Source organism: Oncorhynchus keta, chromosome 4 (genome assembly GCF_023373465.1).
Source record: "Oncorhynchus keta strain PuntledgeMale-10-30-2019 chromosome 4, Oket_V2, whole genome shotgun sequence".
Classification (NCBI taxonomy): domain Eukaryota; kingdom Metazoa; phylum Chordata; class Actinopteri; order Salmoniformes; family Salmonidae; genus Oncorhynchus; species Oncorhynchus keta.
In genome coordinates this window covers 21,125,319-21,153,310 of record NC_068424.1, presented here as the reverse complement: position 1 = coordinate 21,153,310, position 27,992 = coordinate 21,125,319, and the positions used below count along the sequence as shown (strand labels likewise).

Sequence of the window (27,992 nt, the reverse complement as noted above, 5' to 3'; positions counted from 1 at the left end):
TTGATCTGGATGGTACCCCTAAAAACAAAATGTGCCTGTGTGTCTTAATCTTGCATGCAGCGAGAGCAAAGGAATTCCCTTTGAACTTTTCAGAGGTTTTACAAGGTATTTATGGTCTTTGCTTGCATGCATCACCAAACAACACAAACCCATCTGTCATACTTCACAAAAAATATATTAATTCTATCTGTTATTCATTCTGAATAGTTTACATTATAATATGCCTCAAAGTAATGACTTAACAATATGCAGTAACAACGTATTTGTCTTGGCTTGCCGATGCTGCGTGCACCATACTGTAAATCCACCTTTGACTCTTACTGAATGTTCTTCATTCTCATATCTCAGCATTCTTTGAATTGAAAGTATAGCTCCATTTCATTAAGGCCCTGCGACAGACTAGCTTCCTATCCAGGGAGCGTACTTGTACATCATGCTGCCTCACGCTACATAAACATGAGCCTATGGGTCACTTCAGCTCAGACAAGGTGTACTTACTTAGGCTTACTTATAGCTTCATTTTCTTATCCCCTCCCCTCCCAACCTTTTGACCAGAAAATTCACTTAATTTCCCAAACAGTTTTAGTTTTACTGTGATTGTGAACTCCCTGATTATTTAAAGGATCAGCTCTCCGTACTGAATAAATCGGTGTGTGTGTAGTCACTGGTCAGTGTGACCTCACTCAGGCCGTGTGTGTAACTACAGGAAGTCAGTCTGGTACAGCTATGTCTGCAGAGTGCAGTCAGAGTCGAGTGGCTGCTGCTTTGTCTACCGTATGTCTATACTGCTGCAATTCAGCAGGATCACTTTGACCACGACCCCCCCCCACCATGTCCCCCTCAGAAATGTAAGAAGAATTCAGAGCTGAGATGCCGGCTGTAAATATGATACGGTTCCACTTTGAGCACCATAGTATGACTTCATTGGCAAGTAGTGATGTATCACTAAAACCCAGAGGATCACATTAAAGAAAGCAAATGATCAGTTAACTGTTTCTAATTACAGAGGAAGTTAATGTCCCGCAAATATTTTCATGGATAGGCATATTTGTGGAAAGGACTGTACTCTGAATGTTTTTAATGGCATGACCCTATCTATGACATTTTCGCAGGTAAACTTTCAGCGTATGACGCAGATGGCGACGGTGACTTCGATGTGGAGGACGCCAAAGTACTACTTGGCAAGTGCATTTTTAATGATGACCTTTTCGTGACCTCTACGGTAAATGTTGCTTGTGCATGACTGACTTGGTTTCTTTAGTTTGAGTACCAGTGCAATCAACTAAACAGCTTACTTAGAGTTTACTTAGATGGGATAAACTCGAGTGTGTCACTTTAAAACCAGAAATTTTAGTTGATGCTGTGAATGAATCTTCACATCAAAAAATAGTTCCATGAAAATACTCCTGGACACAGATGTTCAGAAGTAAATCTTTTGTTTAGTGTGCAGCTCAAAAGAGCTTGAAGTCCTCCGGTAGCCTCTTCACAGAGTTATTTAACTCCCACAACAGTTGCAACAACACTACATTTCTGTTGTGAGAGATAGCTGAAAACCAACGTAACCATATTGCTTATGATTGTAATATTGGCCACCAGCCGCATGTACAGTGGCTTCGGAAAGTATTCAGACCCATTGACTTTTTCTAAATTTTGTTAGGTTACAGCCTTATTAAAAAATGGGGGGGAACAATCTACATACAATGCCCCATAATGACAAAGCAAAAACAGTTTTTTTAGGGTCCTGTTGGAAGGTGAACCTTTGACTCAGTCTGAGGTCCTGAGCGCTCTGGAGCACGTTTTCATCAAGGATCTCTCTGTACTTTGCTCCGTCGATATTTGCCTCGATCCTGACTAGTCTCCCAGTCCCTGCCGCTGAAAAACATCCCCACAGCATGATGCTGCCACCACCATGCTTCACTGTTGGGAAGGTGCCAGGTTTCCTCCAGACGTGACGCTTGGCTTTCAGGCCAAAGAGTTCAATCTTGGTTTCATCAGTCCAGATTATCTTGTTTCTCATGGTCTGAGAGTTTTTTGGTGCCTTTTGGCAAACTCCAAGCGGGCTGTGATGTGCCTTTTACTGAGGAGTGGCTTCTGTCTGTTCACTCTTCCATAAAGGCATGATTGGTGGAGTGCTGCAGAGATGGTTGTCCTTCTGGAAGGTTCTCCCATCTCCACAGAGGAACTCCAGAGCTCTGTTAGAGTAACCATCGGTTTCTTGGTCACCTCCCTGAACAAGACCCTTCTCCTCCGATTGCTCAGTTTGGCTGGATAGCCAACTCTAGGAAGAGTCTTGGTGGTTACAAACTTCTTCCATTTAGGAATGATGGAGGCCACTGTGTTCTTGGGGACCTTCAATGCTGCAGACATGTTTTGGTACCCTTCCCCAGATCTGTGACCATTCCTTCGACCTCATGGCTTGGCTTTTGCTCTGACATGCGCTGTCAACTGGGGGACCTTATATAGACAGGTGTGTGCCTTTACAAATCATGTCAAATCAATTGAATTTACCTCAGGTGGACTCCAATCAAGTTGTAGAATCATCTCAAGGATGACCAATGGAAACAGGATGCACCTGAGCTCAATTTCAAGTCTCATAGCAAAGGGTCTGAATAGTTATGTACATTTCTATAAATGTAGCAAAAAAAATCTAAAACCTGTTTTCACTTTGTCATTATGGGGTATTGTGTGTAGATTGCTGAGGATTTATTTGTATTTGATCAATTTTAGAATAAAGCTGTAATGTAACAAAGTGTGGAAAAAGTCAAGGGGTCTGAATACTTTCTGAAGGTACTGTATATACAATACTGGCTCATCACGGACACTTTCCAGTTCACACAATGCCTAGTCTAATAGCTCTTGTCCTGTGTGGCCTAATAAAGGGACTAATAAAGACTTAACCAATCAAAGACAAGGACTAATGACTGACTAAAAACACTGAGCAGGATTGGTTTCAGTACCTCTGTCCATAGCTGACAGCGACATTTCAAAGTTCTACACTTTCAGACAGCTACACTCTCAACTTTTAAAGGGGGTATTTTCTTGTCGCTCTTCTTATACGACTCTCTCTTTCCTGCATTACCATCCACTCTCTTCATTTCTCTTCCCTTCCCTCTCTCCATCCTCTATCCTCTCTCTCCTCTTCTCTTCCCCCTTGTTTTCCTCCTCTCTCTCGTCAGGCTTGACCAAAGAGGGCGGTGAAATTACTAATGAAAACGCAGATTCCCTAGAGGAAATCTTCGGTATTTTAGCCGAGGAGGGCTCAGATTGGTTTCACGGCTTCTTCACGTTTCTCTATGACGTGATCTCTCCTCCCGTAGAGAAGGTGGAGGATCCAGAGAGTGAGACAGCAGAGGAGGAGGGTGATGCTGGTACGTCCCAGAACGGTGCTGAGGTTCAGGGCGTTATATTAGACCTACAGGATCAGTAGTCAAAAGCTCCTGAGCTTTCCACTCCTAGCTTCCCATCCATGAGGAGCAGAATGAGACTAGTCTACTGGGTGAGGCCTAAGGTCACCCAAAGGTCACCTCGCCCCTCAACTCTAACTGGAGGAAATTGATAATTGCGCTGGTCGTGTCAAAGGAAGGACAGTGTCTCTGTGAAAAGAATGTCTGAAAAGAGGATCTCATGTTTTTGTCCTCCTTGACTTTGGACTTGCTGCTATGGTGTCATTGGGAATATTGGCCTGGACTTAAAAATACTTTTATGCTTTGAACTTTTTCTAAGCTTTTGCACTACTCATTATCGTTGTGATGCACATATTCTTTGCACATCTTTGTTCTGGCTGAATGAATCATTTATGTGTTATTTAAATCTTTTAATTTTGCCAGTTAAACTGAATTAGTAATTTCTGCTTTTAGACCATTGGTAAAGAAAGAAGGGATTTGAAAGTAATCAGTTAATCTGTACTCTTAAAAACAGTAATTCCCTTTAATCAGAAATGTCAATGAAGTATTTTATCTTTATAACCAACCACTGACCATCCGCATAACACTGTTCAGGCTTCTGATAACGTTCTATTTCGCAGTTGATGTGTCTCATAGTTTAATTCACAAAAAAGTGTGATGTCGTGTATCTTTTTAGCAGTGGAACATTGGATACTGCAGTACATGCCGTTTTCTATCCTCAAACGCTTATTATTTCAGCAATGTTCCCCTTTGGATTAGCTTGCTGGGCTACTTGCAGTGAGGTGATCTTCATTCAAAACATGCTGTGTCTATTTGCACGGTATATTCTAAGACTATGTCTAGCAGTTGTCTCGCTTTTCCCAGCAGTAGTATGTTAATTCAGTTTAGCAAGGATGACTACTTTGTCTAAATTCCTTTGACTCAATGGTATTAGGCCTACATCTGGAAAGGACTAACACTGAGTGTGTTGTTGGCGTGATGCTGGAATGATGCACAAATGCATTGTGAATGACCAAATGACCACTGAATTTGCAACTCTGCGGTGTTTTTTGCATTTCTATTTGAAGGAAATGTGTGTTAAACTGTAACTGCTAATAAACCACCATGCTATTATTGGATTGAAGAGAAGTTCCCATCTCTTGCCAAACAGCCCCACAAAGCTCAGCCTGAACCCCAGAGTTTAGGAATGTCGTCCACATTGACTTTAAGCCATGTGGGCTAAGTATTTACGGAGGGGTTTCAGACTCTGTTTTCAGTTTCTTTATTTTCCCAAGGTCACAATGACCAAGAGAGGGTGTATTTCTGTTCCAGACTGGAGGGACAATAGGCCAGAGTTTAGGCCATTGTTTTAATTTTAAAAAACTATTTTAAGTAGGCCTATTGAAATATGTAGTACTAGTCTAATAAGATCTTGAGGTAAAATATCTGAACACTGCATTTTGTTTATTATGTAGTGAGGTAAAGTTTTAGCATCCGTCTAATAAATATGACTCGCAGTGTTGATGGAACTATTTTATGTGTAGTGTCTACTATCTAAAAACATGGGCACTATCAAAGATTATGGTCATCGATGAAGTGTTATTCCTTTTGTACAGGAGTGGATCATGACAGGAATAAGTTCTTTCTGTTTCATATAGATTGAGCGACAGTGTCATATTTGCGGTATGATGCACAGTTTGCACTCTTTTGAAATGGCACGTACAGTCCCCTCCGACATGGTCCATGCTGTGGCTAATATCTTTTTTTGTTTTTGTTTGTATGTTAGACGAGAAAGAGGTCAAAACTGCTGCTCCCAAAAAGGAAACGCTGAAAAAAGGTACTTCCTCCCGGTTGGTTGCTCCCTGTGCGTGTTGACTTTTGCCTACATTTGGAGTTTTTTGCTAAACTCCCTCGTGACCCTTAATATTGCCTAGTAAATGGACCAACCCTCAGCAAAAAAACACACTGCGTCGAAATATGTGTCACTGTTGCTAATGGTTCTTCTTTCCTTTGACATAATTAGAGGACAAGAACAAAGGTGTCTTCCTTGAATTTCTTTTCCAGAATGTTTTTATTCTCTTTGGGAATAAAAGTATAATTTTTGTCTGTGTGTGTGCTCGTGCGTACGTGTGTTTAAGTTGGAAAATTGATTTCTGGTGGGCATGACATGGTCACACTTTGTGTGAGAATCAACTTTCTCTGGACTGTGGCTCTGTTTGCGTGTGCACCATGGATTTTTAAACAGCCCTTTGACAGACACTGCAGCAGTCAGGGATCAGAGGTAGAAGACTTCATACGTGGAAATATTGTATCACTCACGTGGTGTTTTTGACCAAGAAGTAGGCCTCTTAACTTCATGCAACACCTCGGTCAAAACTGTGATTAAAATGAGCTTGTTGCACTGTTGCCTCTCATTTTGAAGAGAGAGATGATAGTGTTGTCTTGTGTGTAGTCAACCAAGGCCCAAGTTTAAACTTGTTGTTCAAATGAGTATAGGATGGATTATTATTTACAGTCAATTTTCTATCGCACTTTTCATCTGTTTTTTCTCCATTCAGAAGAGTGGGGTCAGAGCCAGGGATCAGCCATTCTTTTTTTACCTAGTCGGCTCTGAGATTTGAACCAGCAACTGTTCGGTTACTGGCCCAATGCTCCTAACCGCTTAGATAAGACGATCTGCAACTCGTACAGGCTGTTGTAAGGCAAAATTAAATCTCATTAGTGGATTGAAGTAGTTCCCTGTTCAGAATAGATCTCATTCTTAAAAAATCCTATATATATAATAATATATAGTTTGGTTACTTTTGGGTCTTATTGGACTTTTTTTTGAACAAGCCTACATGAAAGACCATAAACTAGGCAGAGGCACAATAAATGTTAAATTATGTTTTAATTTTCTTTAAAGCGGCACAATGTATTTGATCAACTTAAATGCATTTTCAGAGACTGAATGATTGTTGACTTTGGTTTGATGATGCACTTTGCACTCTGGAATAGCATGATCACTTCTTATTCAATTGACACACACTTAACTTTGGTTTCTCTTTGTCCCCTGAAAACATTTCAGCTGAGAATATTGTAGAGGTTCCCGTTCCAAAACCAGAAAAGACAAAAGGTAGCCTACTATTTAATGGTGGTGAGTCTGTTGTGAGTCTGTTGTATGAGTCAATTCTTGTTGACCATTGATGATGCTAAAAAGCTCTTCCTTTCTTCATTTTTTTTGTTTTTTAAACAAGCCTGTGGATGCTATGACAAAAGTCAAACCTGAAGGTACTTAAACTAAATATCCAGTTAAAGTCCAGTTTCATTGAGTTTTAATCTGTCAGGAAAGTGGTAATGTGTGTTGCATATGCGTGTTGTTTATCATTAATACAATCATCAGTCATACTTTCAAGATGTTGAGTTTTGATTCTGTAGTGGTTGTTATAAGGACACCTGTATTCATGCCCCAAACCTTCTATGGGGCATGGACAAGGGTCAGAGGTACATCGGCCTAATGCTAATGATGTCTGTTGAGAAAGAAAGTATTTTTAATGACCTTAAACCCATGACTGTTTACACCTATACGATGGAGACATCCTTCTGCTCCACCTTAAAGCCCGTTTGTTTGCATTCAGGACGACTTCACATACTTGGGTCTAATTTCTCAATATTCTTAAGAGATTTTGGGTTAGGGGATGAAGAGGGTGGCTATTGTAAAGCTACTAGTGTGAGTAGTTGTTTATCAGTAGAGCTCACCATGGTCTTACTTCTGAGTAGTTTATAGGCTTTGTGGTCCTTTGTAGTCCAGTTGGTTGAGCATGGCTCTTGTAACGCCAGGGTAGTGGGTTCGATTCTCAGGATCGCCCATATGCAAAACGCATGCACACATAAAAGCATCTGCTAAATGGCACATTTGTTCACATATGCCTAACTGCGTAGATGTGTTCCACCATTTTCACACACATTTTCTTGCTAATTACTGCGTTACATCTTTAATCCATTCCTAAATGGGCCAATTGTGTGCCGCCCTATGGGACTCCCAATCACAGTCGGATGTGATACAGCCTGGACTCAAACCTTGTACTATTGTGACGCCTCTTGCACTGAGATGCAGTTCCTTAGACCGCTGCGCCACTCAGAAGCCCTTCTAATAGTTAGCCTGATTTCAGTTTGTGACAAAACAAGCAAGTGTATAAATCATTTTTACAAAAGCAAAAATGTTGTATTTCCAGCTGTTCGAAGCAGGTGTACAAAACCCAAAGTAAAAGATGCAAAAACAAAACTTAAGCATGGGAAGCATAGAAATAGCACACACAGAACATATCTACCGCTTCTTAGACTTGCTTTAAATGAGTGTCAGAGTTAAGTGTCAGATCTATAACTCACATTTCTATGTGAATTTAATGTGGTTGCCCAAAAAGTTACATATTGCAGCTTTAAAGGTGCCTGAATTCTATCAACCATGGCTGTAATTTTATTGTGAAGTAGCGCTAATTCCTTGGTGTTTTATTACTGTTCTTCCTCCCTCAAATCAGATCAGAGTCCTGGAGAGGTGACTTCTAAAAAGAACAGAACAAAAGGTATCATCAGCATGTTGCATTTGGTTGTTAGACGAAAGTGAACTTCTTTGGTGTGTGATTGTTTTGCCTGACGTGCACTGACAACCGAATTTTATCTTTGCTTGCATCCCTCTTGGTTATTAAACATGACAAAACGCTGTATTGATAATGAAATTTAAGAAATTTGATTGATTATCCTAATTAGTTGACCTATTAATCGGCACGGCCGATTTTATTAGGGCCGATTTCCAGTTTTCATAACAATCGGTAATCTGTATTTTGGACGCTGATTATGGCTGATTACATTGCACTCCACAAGGAGACTGCGTGGCAGGCTGACTACTTGTTACGCGAGTGCAGCAAGGAGCAAAGGTAAGTTGTTAGCTAGCATTAAACTTATCTTAGAAAAAACAATCAATCTTAACATAATCACTAGTTAACTACACATGGTTGATGATATTACTATTTTATCTAGCTTGTCCTGCGTTGCCTATAATCAATGCAGTGCCTGTTAATTTATCATCGAATCGCAGCCTATTTCGCCAAACGGGTGATGATTTAACAAGCGCATTCGTGAAATAAGCACTGTCGTTGCACCAATATTTAGACTTAGGGATGCCACCCTGGATAAAATATGGAACGGTTCCCCATTTCACTGAAAGAATAAGCGTTTTGTTTTCGAAATTATAGTTTCCAGATTTTACCATATTAATAATGACCTACGGCTCGTATTTCTGTGTGTTTATTATATTATAATTAAGTCTATGATTTGATATTTGATTGAGCGGTGGTAGGCAGCAGCAGGCTCGTAAGCATTCATTCAAACAGCAGTTTCCTGCGTTTGCCAGTAGCTCTTCGCTGTGCTTCAAGCCTATCAACTCCTGAGATAAGGCCGGCAATACTAAAGTGACTATAAGAACATCCAATAGTCAAAGGTATATGAAATACAAATGGTATAGAGCGAAATAGTACTATAATTCCTATAATAACTACAATCTAAAACTTTTTAACTGGAAATATTGAAGACTCATGTTAAAAGGAACCACCAGCTTTCATATGTTGTCATGTTCTGAGCAAGGAACTTAAACGTTAGCTTTTTTACATGGCACATATTTACTTTGTTCTCCAACACTGTTTTTGCATTATTTAAACCAAATTGAATATGTTTCATTATTTATTTGAGACTAAATTGATTTTATTTATGTATTATATTAAGTTAAAATAAGTTTTCATTCAGTATTGTTGTAATTGTCATTATTACAAATATATATATATTAAAATCGGCCGATTTAATCGGTATCGGCTTTTTTTGGTCCTCCAATAATCGGTATCGGTGTTGAAAAATCATAATCGGTCGACCTCTAATCCTAATATGCCATAATCTGAATAACCTTGTTTTTCGTGATGTGATTTAATTTGTTTGATTTAGTGGTGTTGAAATGACTGGAGTGAGTTGTTAGGATGAATCAACTCCATGAAGAGTTGTGGAATCACCCGCCATAAGATGTGCAGCATGTTGATTCACATTTTGAACTCTAGTCCGGTCAGTGTGTTTTTTGAACACTTATTACCATGGATGTGATGTAATAAGAAAAGAACCCGGAATGTGCTAACGTAGTACCAGCAGCAATAAGGTGAAAACTGTAGATGTTCAATCTCAGCCTTGTTTTAGCCTATTGTCCTAAGGCTATTTGATCAACTATAATATGTCATATGTATTGTAATAGCAGGACAAGCAAGCCATCCAGTCTGGGTGCAGAAGTAGCAAAACTGCAGAGGGAAGAAGAGACTGCAGCTGGAAATTGAGAAATTAATACTCAATCGGGAGAAAGTAAAGGTGGCAGGGAAATTACAATTAGAGTTTTAGTCGAGCGTGAACATTTTTAAAGCCCGGTCCGACCAGAGCCTGAGGAGAGACAGGTCGTCAATGCTCTGCGGCCCAGAAAGCCCAGGGAATGTTACATGTTGAACTCAACGAGGAGAAAGTGGGGGAGGAAATTGAACAAGAAGACAAAAGACAGGCTGAGAATATTCTTGCTAAAGAGGAGCAGGAGAGACAATTGGCCAGAGTGCTGTAGCTCAAGAGGCAAGAGGTGGCCCAAAGGTCCAGGAAATGCTAGAGGCTTAACTCGGAAGAGGAAAGAGAGGAGAGCACAGGAGTAAGCAGAGAAAGAAAGGCTAGAGAAAGAGTGTTTTGAAGTAGTTCAAGGAGGGAGACGAAAAAGAGGCTGAATAACTGTAGACTATACAGTCGCCTCAGCTTAATTTCCTACACTGGTTTGGTTGTTACTATTAAGCACCACCGAACTATAGCCTGCATATTGGAGTTTTTCTTCAATTTCGTGAGCAATGTTGTGAACACCCTTTCGTGATCAATGGCTTTTCTCATGCAGGTTTGATGTTTTCAAATGATCAGATAGCTGATTGGTAAAGTGCATGCATGCGAAAGAGTCATGGCAGAACCACAATACCCAATTACAGCATGATTTGGATAGCTGATTTGGAGATCAACACCATAATCCTTGCATCAAGAGTGATGTCTATGAATTTGAATAGCTGAAACTTCTGTAATTTCTCCTAGAAATCTGATTTTAAAACTAACCTAACTATACTGCTAATCTTACACCTAACCCAATTTAATTCAGAAACATTTTTTCTGCTCCAACAAATTTTGCATCTTTTCAAAATGATCATGGAGTGAAATGTTGTATTTTCAAATAATTTGTGTGACAATTGTGAAGAGTCTCAAAAGTAGCGACTAATTCAAATAAGAGTTACCATAGAACAGGCCCCAGTATCTGTGCATTAATGTCAACGTTGAGTATGACGGCTCTCCTCTAATGCCCAGGAAGTGCCGTTACAAACTCCCATTAGACAGCTCTGCAAGTGATATGTCAAAATACGTTTCTTAGTCACAGTATGGATTTTTGCTGATCAACAGTCTTCATTTACTCCCATTACAGCCGTTAATGTACTTGCGAAAAGTTCTAAATAAAAATATACAAGCAATTGGAAGTACATACCGGCCGTAAAGGGAGTAAATTAAGATAGTTGCTCAGCAAAATTCCATATTTTGTGAGTAACAAACATATTTTGACATTAAAATTGGAGTTGAATTGGAGCTTCCTAGGCGTTAGGGACATCTCTAAGACACAGATACTGGGGCACATACATAACAATAATAATAAACCTCCTGGCATGTGCCACTGGCAGTGGGAAATAGGAGTGTTGACATACTGCCCTTTTAAAACAAGTTTCAAACCCCCAGAGCACCCAACAAGAGAACTTGGGAGGAAATTAAAGTCAGCATTAAAGGAACAGTTGAGAATGATCCATGAGAAGATTGAAGCTCAAAAAATTGCTGAAATGGCTTTGGCTGAAGTGAGAAGTGTCCTGGCCAAAGAGGAGGAAGAGAGACAATTGGTCAATGCTCTGGAACTCAAGAGGCAAGAGGTGGCCCAAAAAGCACAGGAAATGTTAGAGGCTCAACTTCGAGAGGAAAGGGAACAAGAAGAGAAAAGAGAGGCTGAGAGAAAAGCACAGGAGCAAGCAGGGAAAGAGAGGCTGGAGAAAGAGCAACTGGAGCAGTTGGAGAGAGAAGAGAAAGCGAGGCTGGAGAAACAGAGGGAAGCTGAGGAGAAGACAGAAAAAGAGCAATTGGAGAAGGAAAAGCGAGAGAAAGAGAGGATAGAAAAGGAGAATGCAGAGCTGGAAAGGATGGAGAAAGATATACTGGAAAAGGATCGAGCAGCCAAAGAGAAAGCAGAAAAGGAGAAGATTGAGAAGGAACAGGTCGCCAAAGAGAAAGCAGAAAAGGAGAAGATTGAGAAGGAACGGGTCGCCAAAGAGAATGCAGAAAAGGAGAGGATTGAGAAGGAACGGGTCGCCAAAGAGAAAGCAGAAAAGGAGAGGCTTGAGAAGGAACGGGTCGCCAAAGAGAAAGCAGAACAGGAGAGGATTGAGAAGGAACGGGTCGCCAAAGAGAAAGCAGAAAAGGAGAGGATTGAGAAGGAACGGGTCGCCAAAGAGAAAGCAGAAAAGGAGAGGATTGAGAAGGAACGGGTCGCCAAAGAGAAAGCAGAAAAGGAGAGGCTTGAGAAGGAACGTGTCGCCAAAGAGAAAGCAGAAAAGGAGAGGATTGAGAAGGAACGGGTCGCCAAAGAGAAAGCAGAAAAGGATAGGCTTGAGAAGGAACGGGTCGCCAAAGAGAAAGCAGAAAAGGAGAGGCTTGAGAAGGAACGGGTCGCCAAAGAGAAAGCAGAAAAGGAGAGGCTTGAGAAGGAACGGGTCGCCAAAGAGAAAGCAGAAAAGGAGAAGATTGAGAAGGAACGGGTCGCCAAAGAGAAAGCAGAAAAGGAGAAGATTGAGAAGGAACGGGTCGCCAAAGAGAAAGCAGAAAAGGAGAGGATTGAGAAGGAACGGGTCGCCAAAGAGAAAGCAGAAAAGGAGAGGCTTGAGAAGGAACGGGTCGCCAAAGAGAAAGCAGAAAAGGAGAAGATTGAGAAGGAACGGGTCGCCAAAGAGAAAGCAGAAAAGGAGAGGCTTGAGAAGGAACGGGTCGCCAAAGAGAAAGCAGAAAAGGAGAGGCTTGAGAAGGAAGAAAGCAGAAAAGGAGAGGATTGAGAAGGAACGGGTCACAAAGAGAAAGCAGAAAAGGAGAGGCTTGAGAAGGAACGGGTCGCCAAAGAGAAAGCAGAAAAGGAGAGGCTTGAGAAGGAACGGGTCGCCAAAGAGAAAGCAGAAAAGGAGAGGCTTGAGAAGGAACGGGTCGCCAAAGAGAAAGCAGAAAAGGAGAGGCTTGAGAAGGAACGGGTCGCCAAAGAGAAAGCAGAAAAGGAGAGGCTTGAGAAGGAACGGGTCGCCAAAGAGAAAGCAGAAAAGGAGAGGCTTGAGAAGGAACGGGTCGCCAAAGAGAAAGCAGAAAAGGAGAGGCTTGAGAAGGAACGGGTCGCCAAAGAGAAAGCAGAAAAGGAGAGGCTTGAGAAGGAACGGGTCGCCAAAGAGAAAGCAGAAAAGGAGAGGATTGAGAAGGAACGGGTCGCCAAAGAGAAAGCAGAAAAGGAGAGGCTTGAGAAGGAACGGGTCGCCAAAGAGAAAGCAGAAAAGGAGAGGCTTGAGAAGGAACGGGTCGCCAAAGAGAAAGCAGAAAAGGAGAGGATAGAAAGAGAAAGGGTAGCGAAGGGAAAGGAGAGAGCAGAGAAAGAGCAACAAGCCAAAGAGTTAGCTGCTAAAGAAAAGGAGAGAGTGGTGGTAAAAGGACACTTTGTCAAAGAAAAGACTGCAAAGGCCAAGGTTGAGACAGAACAGTTACCCAAGATAGAGAGAGAACAGTTACCTAAGGCGAAGGCAGGGAAGGAGAGCGCAGAAAAAGAGCCTCTACTCAAAGAAAAGATAGAAAGGGAGGGAGTTGTGAAAGAGAAAAGAGCCAAACAAGCAAAAGAGGAGATGCCAGAGAAAAATGCAAACAACTTCACAACTACAAGCAAGAAGGAAAAAATATTGGCTATAAAAGACCTTCTGAAGCCTAAAGCCACCAAGGTGAACAAGAAATGGAGCTTCACAGGATGATGATCCTTCAATTACAAAACCGACAACTATCCCCTCCTCCCTAAAGGCACTTCTGTAGATCTGCAGGGATTGGAAAGAGCTACGCAATGCAGTGCTTCACATTGTCCTTCTGATAGGCTGGATGGATTCTCTGACATATTGCCATGTTTCCACCCCCTTCAGATCTACACATGTGTCTAATGAGGAGGGGCTAGGAATTGATTTACATTTGAGCCAATATAATCGATGGTGCTGAATTTAAAGTCACGTTCATGCCAATGCTAAATATGTTATGGCTGGTCTGTGGTGATCTGTGATAATCAACTTAGGTTTTGGTCTTCGGTTCTTACAAATCAGAGCCTTGTACTCCCCCTTTTGGTACGTTTTCATGGCACAAAAAAAAAATATGCACTGAGTACAACCCAGCGGATAACATTTTATAGAGATTCCACTTGTTATAGAGATTCCACTTGTGTCCAACATGTACCCTGATATATTTACACATACATACATACATGCATACATACTGTACAATCATTACAGAAAGATGGGTACCTGCACACTGATAAATGCTCCCATAGATACACCTGCGGAAGCATTCATTAAAATTGTGGGAGCATTCATTAGTGTGTGAGTCTTTCTTTCTGTCTTTCTTTCATTAGTGTACGTTCTGTACCCTTCACCAGCAAGTCACTGAATATACTACTTTGAAACTAGTTACAATGCAATATTATGCCATTTTGACATTTGTGTGTTTTACTGTATTTCTTACATTGCTACAAATTTTAACATCATCCTATCACTTTCGAACATAAGTGTTAATGTCATAATAATGTCAAAAGATATTGAATTATATACAGACTAAAGACAAAGTATGCTCATTGGCTTGAAGTGATTGGGTTTTTTAGATTAGAACATTTAACAGAATATTTACCTGAGTTGCTGACTTGCTGCACCCTCGACAACTACTGTGATTATTATTATTTGACCATGCTGGTCATTTATGAACATTTGAACATCTTGGCCATGTTCTGTTATAATCTCCACCCGGCACAGCCAGAAGAGAACTGGTCACCCCTCATAGCCTGGTTCCTCTCTAGGTTTCTTCCTAGGTTTTGGCCTTTCTAGGGAGTTTTTCCTAGCCACCGTGCTTCTACACCTGCATTGCTTGCTGTTTGGGGTTTTAGGCTGGGTTTCTGTACAGCACTTTGAGATATCAGCTGATGTAAGAAGGGCTATATAAATACATTTGATTTGATATTTATGTTAGGGCCGAGTGTCTGTGGGTTTTCGTTCCACCCTTGTACTTGATTGATGAATTCTGGTCACTAATTAGTAAGGAACTCTCATCACCTGGTTGTGTAGGTCTTCATTGAAAGGAAAAATCAAAAACCAGCAGACACTAGGCCCTCCATGGAATGAGTTTGACACACCTGGTATAAGGTGTTTCTCAGTGAGTTCAAATGGCTAGCGTAAATTTGCATTGCCACACAGATTTGCAAACAACGAGTGCTATAAACTGGGTGGTTCAAGCCCTGAATGCTGATTGGCTGACAGCCATGGTATATCAGACCGTATACCACAGGTATGACAAAACATATATTTTTAATTACGTTGGTAACCAATTGATAATAGCAATAATGCACCTCGGGGGTTTGTGGTATATGGCCAGTATACCACGGCTAATGGCTGTATCCAGGCGTTGTGTCGTGCCTAACATCCACCTTTAGCCGTGGTATATTGGCCATACACCACACACCCTCAGGCCTTAATGCTTAATTGAAAACTATGAAATGTGTGCTATCAGCTGTCTTTCTTTCTTTCATTCGTTTTGAATTTAATCAAATTAGTGTCTTTCTACTCTTTGCTTGCTTTTCAGTTATATGCTAGTTAAATGTTTTGTGTCAACTTGATAGGTGTTATTGTATGCTGACAATAAGATTTACTTTTGCTTTCTGAAGAATCTTCAGTATGGCCTGGGCACTTCTTTACATATTACTTGAAACATCTCATGAAACAAGGCCGTAGCTACATTTTCTTTTCGTAAAGACTTGATGATGCCTTTTTTTGTGCAAGTGTGAAACTCTGTTTGAAACAACATACCAACTTCTTGGGGTACTCTTTTTGTCATTTACCAGTTTCAAATGGTACCTTTGCTGTATTTTGTTACTGCTGTAAAGTTCATATTTAGAAATTGCATGACAGAAAAAATACTACCTTTTTAAATCTTTGTTTTTATGTTTGTGTCTGTTGTTTGAAACAGCCTTGATGTATTTTCATAATATGATGTAGGCCTTTTCTTGCTTTGGTGAAACTAAAATCTCACTAGGCACTGGCAGTATGGATGAAGTTGGTGTATTTTGTTAAATCGTGTCATTGCTGACATTGCAATGATGCCAGATAAGTAAAGCTTTTGTCCTAAAGCCACTTTGATTATTAAAGAGCTTTCCTCAAGTTGGCGTGTGTGCTCTTTCAATCGCAATAATAACTATCTATGGCAACTTTCATACAATATATTGTAGCCCAATCCCAACGTGTTTCATATGTACAGTACTAGTCAATGTTTGGACACAACTACTCATTCAAGGGTTTTTCTTTATTTTTTACTATTTTCTACATTGTAGTATAATAGTGAAAACATCAAAACTATTAATTGACACATATGGAGTCATGTAGTAATGAAAAAACTGTTAAACAAATCTATATATATTTTAGATCTTAGATTCTTCAAAGTAGCCAGTCTTTGCCTTGATGACAGCTTTGCACACTCTTGGCATTCTCTCAACCAGCTTCAACAGGAACGCTACTCCAACAGTCTTGAAGGAGTTCCCATATACGCTGAGCACTTGTTGGGTGCTTTTCCTTCACCCTGCGGTTCAACTCATACCAAACCAACTCAATTGGGTTGAGGTTGGGTGATTGTGGAGGCCAGGTCATCTGATGCAGCACTCCATCACTCTCCTTGGTCAAATAGCCCTTACACAGCCTGGAGGTGTGTTGAGTCATTGTCCTGTTGAGTAACTAAGTAACTAAGCACAAAACACATAGGATGGCGAATTGCTACAGAATGCTGTGGTAGTCATGCTTGTTAAATGTGCCTTGAATTCTAAATAAATCACGGACAGTGTCACCAGCAAAGCACCCGCTACACCATCACACATCCTCCTCCAAGCTTCAAGGTGGGAACCACACATGCGGAGATCATCTGTAGATCTACTCTGCATCTCACAAACTCTGCGGAACCAAAAATCTCAAATTTGGACTCATCAGACCAAAGCACAGATTTCCTCCAGTCTAATGTCCATTGTTTGTGTTTCTTGGCCCAAGCAAGTCTCTTCTTCTTATTGGTGTCCTTTAGTAGTGGTTTCTTTGCAGTAATTCGACCACAAGGCCTGATTCACGCGGTCTTCTCTGAACAGTTGATGTTGAGATGTGTCTGTTACTTGAAGTCTATGAAGCATTTATTTGGGCTGCAATTTCTGAGGCTGGTAACTCTAATGAACTTATCCTCTGCAGCAGAGGTAACTCGGAGTCTTCCTTTCCTGTGGCGGTCCTCTGTGAGCCCATTTCCTCATAGCGCTGGATTGTTTTTGCGACTGCACTTGAAGAAACATTCAAAGTTCTTGAAATTGTCTGTGTTGACTGACCTTCATGTCTTAAAATAATGATGGACTGTCGTTTCTCTTTGCCTGTTTGAGCTGTTCTTGCCATAATATAGACTTGGTCTTTTACCAAATAGGGCTATCTTCTGTATACCACCCCTATCTTGTCACAATACGACCAATTGGCTCAAAATCATTAAGAAGGAAAGAAATTCCACAAATTAACTTTTAACAAGGCACATCTGTTAATTGAAATGCATTCCAGGTGACTACCTCATGAAGCTGGTTGAGAGAATGCCAAGAGTGTGCGAAGCTGTCAAAGGCAAAGGGTGGCTACTTTGAAGATTCTCAAATATAAAATATATTTCGATTTTTCTTAACACTTTTTTTGGTTACTAGATGATTGTGTGTTATTTCATAGTTTTGATTCCTTCACTATTATTCTACAATGAGTAGGTGTGTCCAAACTTTTGACTGGTACTGTATGTACTATATGTTCTTCACTTGAGTAGTAGTAGTGACCTATTAACTCAGATTGCCAACAGCCGTGATGTGTGATTAATTAACTGTCAACGTTGACATTGCTTAGGGCAGGCCAGGACTGAAGGGTCCCCTTAAAATATCCATCCAATAATCCAAACACCATGAGGGGGCGTTAATAGTTCCGAATGTCATGGAGTTGAAGATGCCATAGATTCTGCTATGGGACTGATGGCCCATGGAAGTATTTCCATACCTGTTGGATCAGGCACTGTTACAACAAACTGTAAACCCCAGTCAGTTGTATTCATGTGACTTCTTTCATTTCCTTTTCATTGTCCTCAGTCATTTATTTACTTCATTTTTTAGCCTTTCTCTTTCCTCTTTTTTCTTTATCACTTCTTGTAAAATGCACCTTATGTATGTTCTCAAATCATATTCTTGTTCTCAAGTCATATTCCTGACAGTTGAAATTGATAGTCTTGTGAAATGCAGTTATTTTTTGGATTGGAAATTCTAGAGCTGTGTGGTGGTGAGAAATGGGCTATTTTTTTGACGTAATGTTTCACATGCCCACATGAACATTTCCAAACGAACAGGAGTGAAGGAGAGGCCGGTTTCTCTGGTGCAGAAGGAAGCCAAGGAAGAATCTGCTGTGGAGGAACAAAGTAAGAACACACCTTATTGAGACAGATTGGTACCTGCACTGAATCCCAAACTTAAATGTCCCTTCACATTTGCATACAGCCAGGTATTATCTTCCGTATACCACATACCCAGACATGATCTTCCTACTCCAAAAACACAGATGCATAATGTGAGCTACAATGAGGATGTGATGTCAAAGATGCCTGTGGACATATCCTCACCAGTATTGTTTCTTTTGGGGGTGAGGTTAGGAGACAGGTTAGACTGGGTGTAGAATGGATTAGGGTGCATGTAAAGGTCACTCAAAAAACTTTGTTTTCAGAAAAGGCATTTGTCCTGTCCTATAGCTAACCATCCATTGACCACATATTCTCAGTTGATCATAAAAGCATCTTAAAACGCCACCAAGGGTAGAATAGGTGCTCATTATTAATTAGCTCATCCAATGCAATGTACTGGGTGGGCGGGTTTGCAGTAGGACCAATGAAATGACCCACAACCTGTACACACATTCTCTAGTCTGGTGGTGGTGTTTGGTCAGAGACCATCACGGTAGGAAGATATTTGAATGGAAAACGTATGCATGACTTCCTGCCAGCAGAATCCCATAGAGCTACAATGACCAACTACGATGGGGTTGTGCTACACTGCCTGGACATACAGTCCAATAGCAAAGTGACTTGTGATTTGTATCTTGAAGATCAGTAAAACTCCACCTTAAGACCGATGCGTTTCGACAAACATGGCTTCATAAGGATATAGTCCTTGGCCTAAACTAATGTCCTTTAATTGTAAAATTCAACTTTTAGCCGAGCCCATTGTGAAGGAAGTCATCCAGACAACAGAGGGGACTGAGGAAGAAGGTCAGCTTCCACTGAACCCATCACAGGAGCAGCAGGCCCCTGAAGGTGAGAGTCCGGACACAGTGGGAACTCCAGCCAAATCAGAAGATGCAACTGAGGAATCTTTTGAGGGGAAATTGGCGGTTGAGGCAGGATCGTTTGATGCAGAGGCTGCTGTCCAGGTAGAGGAAAGTGAGTACCCCTCTTGAAACATTGTTCATCCTTCTCCCACCAAGAATACAAAGAGTGCCAGTATCACCTGGTAAATATTACCACGGCTCATACCAACTGCTGTTCAATTTCCTCCAGGTATAGCTATGCACTATCCCACCAATGTGCCCATCTGTTGGCAAACAGTTTGAGGGGAGATGCATACTGTGTCCCTTCATAAAAATCCATTCTGTTGCTGTGCTTCATTACAGATTTATCCATTAAGTTTTGTGTGACTGCTTATCCTGAGGGGAATGCAATCAAAAGCTGCTATTGCATAAACCTACTTGGCCCAGTGGCCCGTCTCATTTTCCAATTAGAAACGTTGGTTAAATAGGCCCTGGATGTTGATTTGGGGGCCATGAAAACCACATGAACAAAGAAATTGCAATTGGGTTGGTCAAAAAGAAAAGCAGGGACCACCCGAAAAGGCAGCAGGAGCAACTGCACCAACTCATGCGACAACCTTAAAGGGGCAATCTGTATTTCAGTAACAAAGGGTTTTATAATAACAAAGGGTAACACCACAGTTTATGTATGTATGTATGTTACATTACAATGTGTGTTTGTAACTCATTCGCACATTCATACTTACATGAGTCAGTTTTGCATGACATTTGTTTAGAGGATGAAATCGATGCCATTAACATGAAAGGTGAGATATTCGGTATGTTTTGATTATTCATTGGCCAAACACAGAGTTTTCTACTCTGTCCTTCCTTGCCTTCTCCTTGATTAACTGGTCTTAACTGTGACCTTGCATTTACCAGGAAGCATAGCTTATTGCAGTGTGTTTGTTAGATGTTTTGAATGGTCTGTGAATAGTTAGTTAGTGTATTTATGAAGTGTCTTGCAGAAGAGTCAAAGCAATTTACTGACAGGCCAGGCTCCCAGGAGACACGGGAAGCAAGTGTGCTGTACACGCACGCACACACACACACACACACATACACTCACAAACCAATGTGTTATCTTAGATCAGTCCTCCTTAACCATGTACCATATAAACATGCTTATATGGCACTGAAATCAAATCTTTAGTCAGATTACAATTGCAAAACAATGCAGAGGCTGAATCAGTCCCAGAACCAGAGGCTAACGTGGAATCTGTTCCGGAACTGGAAACTGTTCCACAACTGAAACCTGAAGCTGTCCCACAACTGAAAGGTTAGGAGTATAACAAGTATTGTACCATAGTCTTAAACCATTGTTTTTTGCTGTTGATGTCATGATTTTTGTCACTAAATTGGTGAGCACTAGTTTATTCTCTTTCCAAACTTTTATATAAACCTTTTGTTTTTCTAAGAAAGTCATTATGCTTTTTAAGCCAGATGTGTTTTTGGGGCTCAAATGTGTCTTCCTTTATCGTGTAATGTTTTTTCCACCATGCTTTAGTTTGATGAATCTGAAAAGGCTTGATTTAATATTTATTTGCGCCGCTACTGTGTGTTGATAGCATTCATAGCATTCTTCTCGCTGCCATTTTCTTCTCTTTGGGTCATTCCACATCAAAAATCACAGGAAAGAGGATTTCGACACCCATCATTTCTGATTGTTCTGAAATCGTTTCAGTAGTTAAAAACAGATGAGATGAGCATTCCTGCAACATTGTTTTGTGGAAATATAATTTGATCTCTGAGAAATTAAGCTAATTGATTGCACCCAAATTGGACATTTTAAATTATAGGACTCATATAATATGCAATAAAAATAGTACCCGATATCTGATTTGGACCCCAAATTCTAAAAATAAATAAGACAAGGATTCCAAAGAAATGGTCAAAAATTCACCCACGGACCTCCGACACCCCACACCAATCCCACCCCAACAATGAGTATCAGTTCTCTATGTCTGACAAGTAGTATGGAGCTGCGGCTCAGAGTATTGTTTGTTTCTTTATTCTATATAATGCATTCTCTGTGAATTTGGTGATGTTTTTTTTTTCTGTTCAGAGAAATTTGTCATTAGGTTTATGTCCCGATTCTGACCACTAGATGGTGCTGTTCCTTCTCTTAGGTAAGGCACATTTTACCATGATGTATACCATGTTAATGATATCTGAGTGAGAGTGCCTGCGTTCTCGGTCGTATTCAGCCATGATTACTACAAGTTTAGATGACTGGCTAGACTAACTGACCAATCTAAACATTGTTAGCTGACATGGCTGATTGAGTGACTGTCAGTGACTGACATAACAAGAGAAAAAGTACTGATGCACAACCAAATTTCGAAATTACACCCTGTGTATTCTACTATTCCAACTCTAACCAGTAAGTTGAGTGAGTTCATAAAAATATATATAAAGTACCAGTCAAGTTTGGACACAACTATTCATTCCAGGGTTTTTATTTTATTTGTACTATTTTCTACATTGTAGAATAATAGTGGAAATCACACATATGGAATCATGTATCCAAAAAAAGTGTTAAACAAATCAAAATATATTTCATATTTTAGATTCTTCAATGTTGCCACCCTTTGCCTTGATAGCTTTGCACACTCTTGGCATTATCTCATCCAGCGTCATGAGGTAGTCAGCTCACCTGGAATGCATTTCAATTAACAGGTGTGCCTTGTTAATTTGTGGAATTCCTTTCCTTCTTAATGCGTTTGAGCCAGTCAGTTGTTGTGAAAAGGTAGGGGTGGTATACAGAAGATAGCCCTATTTGGTAAAAGACCAAGTCCTTATTATGGCAAAAACAGCTCAAATAAGCAAAGAGAAACGACAGTCCATCATCAGTTAATACGGAACATTTCAAGAACTTTGAAAGTTTCAAGCGCTATGAGGAAACGGGCTCTCATGAGGACCACCACAGGAAAGGAAGACCCAGAGTTACCTCTGCTGCAGAGGATAAGTTCATTAGAGTTACCAGTTTCAGAAATTGCAGCCCAAGTAAATGCTTCAAAGAGTTCAAATAAGACACATCTCAACATCAACTGTTCAGAGGAGACTGTGCATCAGGCCTTTATGGTTGAATTGCTGCAAAGAAACCACTACGTAAGGACACCAATAAGAAGAAGAGACTTGCTTGGGCCAAGAAACACAAGCAATGGACATTAGACTGGTGTAAATCTGTCATTTGGTCTGATGAGTCCAAATTTGAGGTTTTGGTTCCAACCGCCGTGTTTTTGTGAGACTCAGTAGTTAAACGGATGTAAGGGCTATTAGACCAAGCAGGAGAGTGATAAGAGTGCTGCAACAGATAACCTGGCCTCCACAATCACCCAACCTCAACCCAGTTGAGATGGTTTGGGATGAGTTGGACCTCAGAGGGAAGGAAAAGCAGCCAACAAGTGCTCTGCGTATGTCTGAACTCCTACAAGTCTGTTGGAAAAGCATTCCAGTTGAAACTGGTTGAATGTCAAGAGTGTGCAAAGCTGTCATAAAGGCAAAGGGTGGTTACTTCGAAGAATCTCAAATAGAAAATATATTTGTTTGTTTTAACACTTTTGTTTGGTTACATGATTCCATATGTGTTATCTCATTGTTCTGAGGTCTTCATTATTCTACAATGTAAAAAATAAAGAAAAAACCTTGAATGAGTAGGTGTCCAAACTTTTGACTGGTACTGTTACGGTTTTCTTCTGGTGAAAGAGAGGACCAAAATGCAGCGTGGTTATTCATAAAAATCTTTAATAAAGATGAAAATACAAACAATATACAAAAACAATAAACATGAAAAACCAAAACAGCCCAATCTGGTGCAACAGGGACAGGAACAATCACCCACGAAATACCCAAAGAATATGGCTGCCTAAATATGGTTCCCAATCAGAGACAACGATAAACACCTGCCTCTGATTGAGAACCACTCTAGGCAACCATAGACTTTCCTAGACAACTCCACTAACCACAAGCCCATAACCTACAAAAAAAACTAGACAAAACACACCACATAAATACCCATGTCACACCCTGGCCTGACCAAAATAATAAAGAAAACACAAAATACTAAGGCCAGGGCGTGACAGGTACTGTATATATAATACTTTGCTTTTACTTTGACATGTCGCAACCACTCATTAACATAAGTGGTTTGTGACCCATACTTTAAGAAATACTTACCTAATAGCAGGAACAGCACCATCTAGTGGTCAGAACCCGGTAATGTCAGGATGTGGGATGGGACATAAACCTAAACTTCAATGACTAATTTCTCCACAGGGGGAAAAAAACATCAAATTCATCAGAATACAACACATAGGACACATAGGATGAAGAAACAATACCCTGAGCCACAGCTCCATACTTCTGGTCAGACGTAGAGAACTGATACTGTATATGTGTTGTTGGGGTAAGATTTGCATGGGGCGTTTGGTGGCTTTTCACCATTTCTTTGGAATCCTTATGTCTTACTCATTGTTTAAAAAATGTGGTGGTCCAAATTGGATGTTATGTACTAGATTTATTGAATATTACATGAATTGTATAATTTGGGTGCAATCAATTAGCTTAATTTCTCAGAGATTAAATTATATTTCAACAAAATAATGTTGCAGGAATGCTAATCTTATCTGTTTCTAACTACAGAAACAATTTCAGAACAATCAGAGATGGTGGGTGTCATGGCTTGCTGAAATGACATGGAATGATCCTTTATTATGTCTTTCAGGAAATGCAGAGGACCAACCGGCGGATATGCTCAAATACAAAGGTACGTGTTCTTTTGGTATGGATTCCTATGGTGAACATCAGCTTTCTAGATGAGCAAGGGGTGACCAACCCTGCTTAGAGAGCTAGCCTGCCGCAGGGTGTGGTTCCAGCCCTACTCTGACACACCTACTTATTCTACTAATCGGCTGAATCAGGTGTTTACGTGTAGAAATGGAGCAAAGGCCTTCACACTCAGAATCTCTCCAGGATGGTTTGCCACCCCAGCACGGTAGTATTGTACTTATTCTCCTCAGTTGGCATTCGTGTTGCCCCACCTAGCCCTGCCACTGAAAATGTGTCTACAATGAGTGACTCATCTGGAAGTCCGTTTAGAGTTGAAAATTAGAGGGATTACAGTTTGGTCTGCAATTTCATTGAGAGAGAACATTGTAATTTTCTGAGGTTGCACCCACCCACACACACACATGTTGAGTGATACAACCAATAACTCACTTTTATGACGGTCTGTTCTTCATTTCAGCCAAGAAGAAGAAGCCTAAACTCCTGAATACATTTGAGAAAACCATCAAGGCGGAAATTGACGCGGCTGAGAAGTTACGTAAAAAGGTAGTCTTATGTTGTCCTATTTATAACACTGTGTGATGTTTTTAATTAACATGCTCTTATCTTGAAAGTAAATGGATGAATCAATGCTGATCTGTTGTTTCCCATGTCTTGTTTCGCCACCCAGGGGAAAGTGGAGGAGGCTGTCCGGGCTTTTGACACTCTAGTTCAGCAGTACCCCCAGAGTCCAAGGTGTCGCTATGGGAAAGCCCTGGTGAGAACCACAGTCTAAATACTGGAGCATGCCATTCTCCTGGTTTATTTTGAACTGATTAAACAAATATTAACCATTTATCAAGTTAAACACTAAGTGTGTTTATCAAATCTTAAATAATGTTTACTATGATCCTAAAAAATGGGTGAAATGTTCTGGGGCCCATTATGTATGTCCAGGCCGAAGATGACCTGGCAGAGAAGATGCGCAGCAACGACATGCTGCAGAAGGCCCTCAGCACGTACAAGGAGGCGTCAGAGCTGCCCAACGCCACGCCTGACCTCATCAAGGCCACACTGAAGAAACGGGCCGAGCGTCAGCAGTTCTTAGGTAACCTACAGGGACAAGGGTGCTGGAGTGCCTACACACACACACAAATTACACCATACATTTTTCTTGTGTACTTAGTTTGAAGACCTTTGCGCGACTCCAATTGTCATTTGGTAAATTGGTTGTTGTAGTGGTTGCCTTTTCGATTAAATTTAGTATTTAATATAATTCATTCAGTATTTTGAAATACTTTCTCTAATTGAGATTACTGGGGATTGTGGTTGTGTGCATAGAGTGTGTTGTGTCACCCTCCCTCTCTCTCTCTGGTGTAGGTCGTATGAGGGGTGCCTTAGCCACGTTGGAGAAGCTGGTACAGATCTTCCCTGAGGACATGGCCCTGAAGAACGATCTGGGCGTGGCTCACCTGCTCATCGGAGACAACAAGAGCGCCAAGAGGGTCTACGAGGAGGTGAGCCGTGGTCCAAGTCATCACCACTTTGGGGTTTCCAAGCATTTATTTTCTCTGGGAAATAACGTTTTGAAAATGTAGTGATTTTGCTTTGCAACACATCTTCACCTGGTCTGCTTCAGTAAACACATTACTAACAGAATCTTAATTTGCAAGATTACATGTAAATGGAATGTATCTAGCATGACATTTTCAGCAAGGAAATGTCAATGAGTGTCACGATAGAATGTTTAAATAACAATTGACGATTTCTAAATGATGTGTCCCCTGCTAGGTGTTGGCCATTGCACCAAGTAACGGCTTTGCTAAAGTCCATTACGGCTTCATCCTCAAATCAGAAAATATGATAGCAGAGAGCATCCCATTCCTCAGGGTGAGTACTGTAACCAATCATGCTCCCACAGATTCGAACCACTCTTTTGATCCTGAAACCACTCTCTCTGCACTGAAACCCGCCTCCCTGCACTGAAACCACTCTCTCTGCACTGAAACCCGTTTCCCTGCACTTAAACCCGCCTCTCTGCACTGAAACGCCTCTCTGCAATGAAACCCCTCTCTCTGCAATGAAACCCCTCTCTCTGCAATGAAACCCCTCTCTGCACTGCAGGATGGTTTGGAATCAGGGGACCCTGGCACAGACGACGGCAGATTTTACTTCCACCTCGGAGACGCTTTGCAAAGAATGGGAGACGACAGTGTGAGTTAAGATCAAACTCAGACACCAAGCTTACACCAATACTGACTCCACACCAGCAGTATTCACTAGATACATGTAGTAACTTCACAGAGTATGATATCAGTATGACTTATCGTGATAGTATTTTTCCTCTGACAATAAGATGAAAGAGAGTATTTAAATGTAACTTTTATAATATGAGTTCAAATGTGTTGGTTTTGGAATACTACAAGCACAACGGTCTTCTCCTCTTCCAGGCCTACAAGTGGTATGAGAGAGGGCACCAGAGAGGTCACTTTGCCTCCGTATGGCAGCGATCTCTCTACAATGTGGACGGTCTCAAAGCCCAGCCATGGTGGACGCCCAAGGACACTGGCTATATGGATCTAATCAAGGTAATGTAGATGATGACAACTTGTCTCATCTGTTTGTCTTTTCTCCCTGATAGTCACAGATTTCTAGAGGGAGCACGTCCTCTCTTTTCCTTTGATCTGTTCTGTGACAGCGTGGGCAGAAACTTGGAGGACTGTCTCCCATCTTAAAATAGTAAATTCTTGTTCATTTGAGTTTTGCCTGGTGTAAAGCTGTGCTTGGACTGACCATAGAGATATAATAATATGAATAATGTGGGTCTATGTCATAGACCCTGGAGAGGAACTGGAGGACCATTAGGGACGAGGCCCTGTCAGTGATGGATAAAACCACCGGCCTCTTTGTTCCAGAAGAGGAGAACCTCAGAGAAAAAGGGGAGTGGGGCCAGTTCACACTCTGGCAGCAAGGTAAACCAATCAATCACTTCACAACTAGCAACTGGCAAGTCCCTATGTCAGAAATACACTAAATGTAATTGAATGTAAATAATCCTAAGTATAGGTTTAGTGATGTCTGAACCTGGCCTCTAATTCCTTGTTTCTCTTCTTCTGTTCCTTGCAGGCAAGAAGGCAGGGGAGTCCTGCCACAGTGTTCCAAAGACCTGTGGCCTGTTGGAGCGCTACCCAGAGGCAACAGGCTGCAAGAGAGGACAGGTAGGTCACCCCACCACAGACGTGACTGACATGCCAACTATCAGACAGATGGACAGACAGCCTGGTCCTGCAGGCTCCTACTGGAGATAGCCTTTGTAACTCCATCTATGTTACGCTCACTGATATTTCTCTCAATTTCTGTTGTAAAAATAGGACATGTTTGTTGTCTTCTTTTAGGTTTTCATATATTAATTTTTTAAACATAATTCATATTCATGAATATAATTCATATAATTCATTTCAGCTCTGTTTACTTTCTCTGGGTGTATGACTGCCTCTCTGTCTCTCTCTCTCTCTCTCTCTATTTCTCCATTTCTCCCTGGGTTCCAGATCAAGTTCTCGGTGATGCAGCCTGGTACTCACGTCTGGCCCCACACGGGACCCACGAATTGTCGCCTGCGCATGCACCTGGGCCTGGTCATCCCCAAGACAGGCTGCAAGATCAGGTGCACCAACGACACCAGGTAACATCTTCCACAGCCATCAACGTCATCCCCTTGTTACATCTAACAACATCACCCACTTGTTAGTTCTTGGTACAGTGTAAGACTGACCATTTGAGTGCTCTGTACTTGATTGTCACTCAAGACCAAGTGTAGCTGAAAAATGTTTGAACTGTTATGTCGATTTTGTGGACTGTCAGTCCTTGCATCCATAGCTCTGTCTGCGAATTTGAGTGGTTACATTTCCCCAGCCCCAACCCTCTCATCTTTATACCAAACTAACTCGAGGAGCTGCCATTAAATAAAAAAGCATGCATGTGGCTTCATTAAAGCTAGAATTCTTAGTGGTTACATCCACTTTTCTACTCATTAATTAAGGATATAATCCCATAGATTTTTGAAGATTAGAATTTATAAATGCCT

The 27,992-nt window shown here is 41.0% G+C and overlaps 1 protein-coding gene across 14 annotated transcripts in view; it reads left to right on the top strand.

Annotated features, from left to right (window-relative positions):
* unm_hu7910 (un-named hu7910) overlaps positions 1–27,992 on the top strand; it is a 39,664-nt gene that overhangs the window by 9,063 nt on the left and 2,609 nt on the right. The window contains exons 3-20 of one of the 14 annotated variants that reach the window (XM_035755779.2): positions 1,113–1,181; positions 3,177–3,368; positions 5,170–5,220; positions 6,451–6,519; positions 7,901–7,945; positions 18,153–18,221; positions 19,011–19,109; positions 23,868–23,909; positions 24,390–24,475; positions 24,600–24,686; positions 24,866–25,016; positions 25,289–25,425; positions 25,700–25,798; positions 26,033–26,122; positions 26,359–26,496; positions 26,745–26,880; positions 27,035–27,126; positions 27,457–27,590. In XM_035755779.2, coding sequence (XP_035611672.1) covers positions 1,113–1,181; positions 3,177–3,368; positions 5,170–5,220; positions 6,451–6,519; positions 7,901–7,945; positions 18,153–18,221; positions 19,011–19,109; positions 23,868–23,909; positions 24,390–24,475; positions 24,600–24,686; positions 24,866–25,016; positions 25,289–25,425; positions 25,700–25,798; positions 26,033–26,122; positions 26,359–26,496; positions 26,745–26,880; positions 27,035–27,126; positions 27,457–27,590 — 1,786 coding nt within the window. Of the gene's footprint in view, positions 1–14; positions 106–1,112; positions 1,182–3,176; positions 3,369–5,169; positions 5,221–6,450; positions 6,520–7,900; positions 7,946–11,192; positions 12,511–12,541; positions 13,232–18,152; positions 18,222–19,010; positions 19,236–23,867; positions 23,910–24,389; positions 24,476–24,599; positions 24,687–24,865; positions 25,017–25,288; positions 25,426–25,699; positions 25,799–26,032; positions 26,123–26,358; positions 26,497–26,744; positions 26,881–27,034; positions 27,127–27,456; positions 27,591–27,992 lie in introns of those variants that run through there. The other 13 variants (XM_035755754.2, XM_035755747.2, XM_035755812.2 and 10 more) reach the window with 13 other exon arrangements.